Here is a 6,332-nt window from a genome sequence, read left to right on the forward strand (position 1 = left end):
TAATGACATAATGATTGGCCAAAATTCTCATTCAACGCGTTAAAAAGATAAAATGAATGAGCTGGATGGTATCATAAAATATAAAATAGGATGTTGTAGAACCCTTTGAATTGATAAATACTTTCGGCTAAATTGAAGCAGAAAATTGGGGCGTGTGTTTATGATAAAACAAGCTCAATAATTGGGGTGGCATAATGACAAAAGTACCAGGGTGCATGATGCTTGCCCAAGAAACAAGGAGGGTAAAACAGTAATATCACATTATAATTATATTATATGATCCTTCTCGAGCACACAACTTGAGGGACAAGGGTTGGTTTTTGTTGAATAATTTAATTTAAAAAGTAGAGAAGTTGGAAGAACGATGATATGAAAGCAAGGGAGTCTCAAACTCGGAACACTTACCTCCTGGGCATTATGTATTAATAAAGCATATAATTAATTAATATATAATGATGGATGGCGTTGCTTAGTTTGCAGGCATTGGATTGGGGCAGGAATGAGAATGTGGGAGGCCTCACCCTGGTCCCTGCTGTGCGTTCTTACAGGGCTGTACGCGCTTGTGTTGGTTGCAAGAATACGAAGAAAACGAAAGGCGAGGGCATACAGGTTTCCTCCAGGGAGGAGAAGCTGGCCTCTAATAGGCGATAGTTTGCAGTGGTACAGTGCGGTGGCAAGCTCTCATCCGCCCAAGTATGTTGAAGAACAGGCCATAAGGTACGGGAAGATCTTCTCGTGCCGTGTGTTCGGGAAATGGGCAGTGGTGTCGGTGGATCCCGTGTTTAACCGATACGTGATGCAAAACGAAGGCAAGTTGTTCAAATCCAGCTACCCCAAATCTTTCAGAGATTTGGTAGGGACCAACGGTGTGATCACAGCACAAGGGGAACAACAAAGGAAACTCCATGCAATGGCCTCCAATATGATGCGGCTACATGACCTCAAATTTCAGTTCCTGCGAGATATTCAAATCATAATCATTCAAACCTTGGGCAGTTTCCATAACGGCCAACTCATATGTCTCCAAGACGTTTGCAGGAAGGCTAGTAAATTCTTTTCTATTCTTTTCTTTTATTTTTTTTTTCATGGGTATGAGGCATTTTGGGGAAGCCCAAAGCAAAACCAGTCTTTTTTGCAATTTTCTCCTATTACAATGGATTTATTTATTTATTTATTTTTGTGTGCCACAGATAGCCATTAATCTAATGGTAAGTCAGGTACTAGGAGTGTCGAGTGAATCAGAAGTGGATGAAATTAGTGGGTTATTTTACGACTTCGTGGATGGCTGTTTGTCTATTCCTATCAACTTTCCTGGCTTTGCCTATTACAGGGCGATGAAGGTAATATTTGACTTGTACCCATTTATTATTCTTTCATTTTATTATTTTTTTCCATATTATTTATAATTTACCATTATTTTTTATTCTCATTATAAATAGAGAGCTTTTGGAATTATGGTTTGGCTACTTATTAACGCAGCTGTGATGTGTGATGTGTGTGGTATAGGCGAGGGAGCAAATGATAGGCAAAATAAAGAAGAAAATAGCGTGGCATAAGGCGAGGATGGCAGAGGGAAGGAGCGGGGAGGGAATGTTGGGAGGAGTATTGGAGGAACAGAAGTTGTCGGATGAGGCAGTTGCTGATTTCATTATCAATCTTCTTTTTGCTGGGAATGAAACCACATCTAAAACAATGCTTTTTGCAGTCTATTTCCTAACCCACTCACCCACAGCAATGAAGCAACTTGTGGTACCTTTCCCTATTTATATGCTAAATCTGTGCACTATTATTAATTAATTCCTTCTGTGTCTTTCTATGTTTACATGAATTTATAAATTCCTTGGACTATTATTAATTAATTCCTCCTGTGTCTTTCTATGTTTACATGAATTTATAAATTCCTTGGACTATTATTAATTAATTCCTTCGGTGTCTTTCTATGTTTACATGAATTTATAAATTATAGGATGAGCAACAGGGTTTAACAAACAAGAATGGGGATCATACAATCACATGGCAGGATTACAAATTGATGCCCTTTACTCAATGTGTAAGTCCCTCTTACGAATCACGATTCTCCATAATATCCGTAATATTAAAAGTCTCAACACAGGTTATTGACGAGACACTTCGACTGGGAGGAATTGCAATATGGTTGATGAGGGAGGCAAAAGAAGAGATCGAGTATTCAGGTTTTTTTTTTTTTTTTTTTTTATGATAATAATATAGTTCTAATAACGAAAAATGAACTTTTGGTTTGCATCATTGATAGATTACATTATTCCGAAAGGATGTTTCGTTGTTCCATTTCTTTCTGCTGTACATTTGGACGAAACTATATATCGAGAAGCTTCAACTTTCAACCCTTGGAGATGGATGGAGCTTAAGAATCAGGTTAGTCTGTTCAAGATTGTTGGGAGGAATACATCTCGGTTCCGATAAGGCATTTTGGGAAAGTCTAAAACAAGACCATAAAAGCTTATACTTAAAATGGACAATATTATAGTACTGTGGAGAATCGTAACTCTAACATTTTAAAATGTTTATTTTCCAAAGCGTTGGAGGCTAAAAATGATTAAAATTGTGGTTAATTGTTAGGATATGAGAAACTGGAGGAGTAGCCCATTCTTTGCTCCATTCGGAGGAGGTGCTAGATTATGTCCAGGAGCAGAATTGGCACGCCTCCAAATTGCTCTATTTCTCCACCACTTTGTTACCAAGTATAGGTGAGTTGTTAAGGATATTTAATACGGATTATAGTTTATCATATATGTAAATATCTATATATTTGTATTTCGTACTCTTTTTATTTGTTGTTTCTATTTATTATCTTTATTATAAATAGATAACTTTTACACTATTTTAGGTAGGACTATTTTAGGTAGGGTAGTTTTAGCAAATATTGCCTATTAATTTATTTTAAATTTTCTTCTCAGGTGGACCCAAATTAAAGCAGATAGGATGTCTTTTTTTCCCTCTGCTCGCCTGGTCAACGGCTTCCAAATTCGCTTGAACACATCCCAACACTGATATCTGACTTTCAAATGAATGAAGCACCCCATCAATGTTTCTTCCTTCGTCTTCTACTTTACTTATTTCTTGCCTAAATGAGTGTAGATGAATATGTGCACAGTTGTACTATAATGTTCAAGATTACGAGGATGATTATAATTTTGAGTACTATTAGATAGTTGTTAACTAATCTGCAATAGTGGATTGTCTCAATTGACAGAGTGTGTATATAAGTTGGAGTTATGACGAGGTCGCGCATCACGTATCGCACGTATTGTAATGAATAGTAAAAGGTTAATAAAGTATCCAATTTTTATTGAAAGAATGTTAAAATTGAAAGAATTTGACATTTTTTTAAGTTTAAAATAGATGGCAACCATTTTTGTAAGATTATATATTATTATAGCGTTGAAACCAATAAGGTATCCATTTTTATTTTTATTTTTATGTTTATTATATAAGTTAGAAGGAAAAAATAAAAAATAAATAAAGAAGGGTTCTTGTGATGAGCGGGTCCCTTGAAGCTTGACAACCATTTATAGCAATAAAATTATATTTTCATTTCTGTTGAATCTCCATTTTGTGAAGGCGAGTTCTTCCACTTCCAGCTTCATTTTCATTGTGAATTGCTCTCTGTGTTTTTCGCCATTCTTTCCCTTTCACTGTACCCAACTCCCACTAGGGTTCCTTCGGGTTTTTCCCTCTCCAAATGTTCCTTTACTTGGATTCCATGCTACGCGTAGTTCTATAGTTGCAATTCACTTCCCGCGAAATGGCCTCTGCCTTGCAGATGACTCCTCAGTTAGAGCAGATCCATGGTGAAATTCGTGACACTTATCGAGCACTTTCGTATGTTTTTTTCACCTTACTGTTTTTATTTTGTTGTTATCGCTTCTTTGTGCTTGTGCTTTCCGTTTTTCTATTTATAGCTCATTTTTCTCTTTGTTAAACTCATAACCAATTCCTAGTAAATTGTCCTATTCAACTCAATGTTTTGGGTTTGGAGGCTTTCGAAGTCTTTGGTTGGGTGATACTATTTATGCGCCTTTGTGTCCCTTCCTCGATCTTTTTCCACCTCGTACTTCTCTGCGTTCTTGATCTTATTACTACTGACTCGAGAATTCTGGGAACTTAACATCAGTAAGCCTCCTTTGGGGATTAGACAACTTAGGGCTCATTTGAAAATGTTTTTATTTTTAATATTATGATAATTTACTGAACGTACTTCTTTTTTTGTTAATTTAATAAGAAAAATGTATCTGTTTTATTTTTGAGATTTGAATGATTTCTAAACCTCTTTATAAAAACTGAAAATTTAAACCCAGAAATGTAGGTGAACTTAAATTTTTAACAACTCAAAACTTTAAGCAAAGTCGTTATGAAATGGAATCTTAAGTAGATTAAGTACTGTGAATCCTTGGGGACAGGTTTATCTGCTAAATTTACCTATTAAACTGGAATTCACTAGCACTAGAGAACCTTGTAGCGTACAAGTCTTAACATATCCCTACTTAAGCAGTGAACTTCGTCCTAAATTTGGAGGTTTTGTACGGTAATGTTGCAATATCACTTCAAGTTGATACCATTTATTCAATATCTGCATTATGATGTTTATTCTATACATCAGCATTATGATATCTTCTTTGATTTCTACTTACTATCAGAAATGGGTTCCAAAAACTGGATAAGATCAAGGATTCGAATAGGCAAAGTAAGCAATTGGAAGAGCTCACAGGAAAGATGAGGGAATGTAAAAGGTATGGAAAAGCCAGCACATAGCTCTTTGAACATGTGGGAGCTTCTCTTGTTGCTTTATGAAAAAATTACAGTTTGTGTCATGCATCCTCAGTCTCTTCATTAAATACTGGAACAGTAAATTCATTTAGATGTTGGCCAAACTAAACACATAAATTGAGAAAAACTGATGTTCAATCAACATGCTTCCTATTTTGTTAATGTTCTTTGTGAATCTTTATTACAGCTCATTACAAAATGGAGCTATTCTTGCAGATTAATAAAAGATTTTGACCGTGAAATCAAGGATGAAGAGACCAAAAGTTCACCGGAAGTGCATAAGCAGCTCAATGATGAGAAGCAATCAATGGTTAGTTCATTGTTATTTTATCTTTCAAACTTAGAACATGAATGCATCTAGTGAAGGAAGTACTTGTATAAATTTTGATGGTTAGCAGATTAAGTGAATTAGTTTGCATTGGTTTTGATTGAGGTTGCAAAACTTAGGACATGAGGTTGCCAAATCATAAGCTAGCAGATTTGCTGTTCTGCTGTGGTGAGACGTAAGGCAAGATAATTTGGTGGATTGCTGTCTGCATTTTTTTAGGAAATTAGGGAACGTTGTTGTAGGATTATTAGAGAAGCTTTGACAGATGCCTCTATCCGCCTCAAATGCCATTTTTTTTTTCCATGAGTACTGTTTACCACATTGCTTGCAGTTCAATTTTAGAATTGAATAATTCAAATAATTTATCATTCAAAATAGTTATTTGTATGGAGGCATCACACATTGTCTATTATTTTGTTGTCAACAACCTTGGTCAAAATTTTAGAAAACATTTTAAGTTTTTATTTTCATGCTGGATTGAGTGCTGACTTTGAACTTGAAGCAGAAAAGTAGTTTTTTTTATATTTGTATTTTTTTTAATTTAGAATGTGAGATATCTCTGAGTATCATCATTTCTAACTGCTCTAGGTTTCCTTATGTTCAATTTCAAGAGCATTGAGAGGATTGAAAATTGTTGGGATATATATATATCTGGACAGAATAGTATACGTTTTTTCTTTTTCTTTTTTTTTTTTTTAAAAAAAGAAACTGGGAAATATATGCATTGGCTTATAGATTTAAGATGCCTTGTCATTATCTCATAATCGCCTTGAACAAAGATGTTGGAAAACTATTTGATTGTTGAGAATTTTGTGGTCATGTTGCTTGTTGACGGAAGTGTACTTTTAAAATGTGTCTTTTCTCATGGGACTTCCGAACCAGCTTTTCGTTGGAATTGATCATTTTTTCTATGCCAGTGAGTTACATGTATCACTTATTGATACTGTAAGATGGAACTTTTCCAGCCATCTTTATTATTGCTCTAAATATTTCTTTGGAGATTAGTGTTTACAGTGGTTTTGAATTTAATTGATCTTGTGCTTATTACATTATTTTCATTTTCAGATCAAAGAGCTGAATTCATTTGTTGCATTGAGGAAAACGTAAGTTCTCCCATTTTCTTGTCGGAATGTGGCACTACCTAAGTATATAATTTAGGAGCAAATGATGATTTATTGGTTGGGGGGGGGGGGGGGGG

General features: G+C 35.1%; 2 protein-coding genes across 3 annotated transcripts in view; both read left to right on the forward strand.

Moving 5' to 3' along the window:
* Positions 1-429: 429 nt before the first annotated feature.
* LOC111436915 (abietadienol/abietadienal oxidase) lies at positions 430-3,277 on the forward strand. The gene is made up of 8 exons (XM_023074707.1): positions 430-1,042; positions 1,191-1,340; positions 1,507-1,749; positions 1,967-2,050; positions 2,114-2,192; positions 2,273-2,394; positions 2,599-2,726; positions 2,937-3,277. The coding sequence occupies exons 1-8, from the start codon at positions 500-502 to the stop codon at positions 3,028-3,030; spliced, it is 1,443 nt and encodes a 480-aa protein (XP_022930475.1). The 5' UTR covers positions 430-499; the 3' UTR covers positions 3,031-3,277.
* A 278-nt stretch (positions 3,278-3,555) lies between these two features.
* Positions 3,556-6,332, forward strand: part of LOC111436737 (novel plant SNARE 13-like) — a 6,106-nt gene continuing 3,329 nt past the window's right edge. The window contains exons 1-4 of one of the 2 annotated variants that reach the window (XM_023074447.1): positions 3,556-3,861; positions 4,677-4,769; positions 5,023-5,116; positions 6,200-6,237. In XM_023074447.1, the coding sequence (XP_022930215.1) occupies positions 3,785-3,861; positions 4,677-4,769; positions 5,023-5,116; positions 6,200-6,237 (302 nt within the window). In that variant the 5' untranslated portion in view covers positions 3,556-3,784. Of the gene's footprint in view, positions 3,862-4,005; positions 4,153-4,676; positions 4,770-5,022; positions 5,117-6,199; positions 6,238-6,332 lie in introns of those variants that run through there. The other variant, XM_023074448.1, reaches the window with a different exon arrangement.

The sequence above is a fragment of the Cucurbita moschata genome, unplaced genomic scaffold, assembly GCF_002738365.1.
Source record: "Cucurbita moschata cultivar Rifu unplaced genomic scaffold, Cmos_1.0 Cmo_Scf00060, whole genome shotgun sequence".
In the NCBI taxonomy this organism is placed as follows: domain Eukaryota; kingdom Viridiplantae; phylum Streptophyta; class Magnoliopsida; order Cucurbitales; family Cucurbitaceae; genus Cucurbita; species Cucurbita moschata.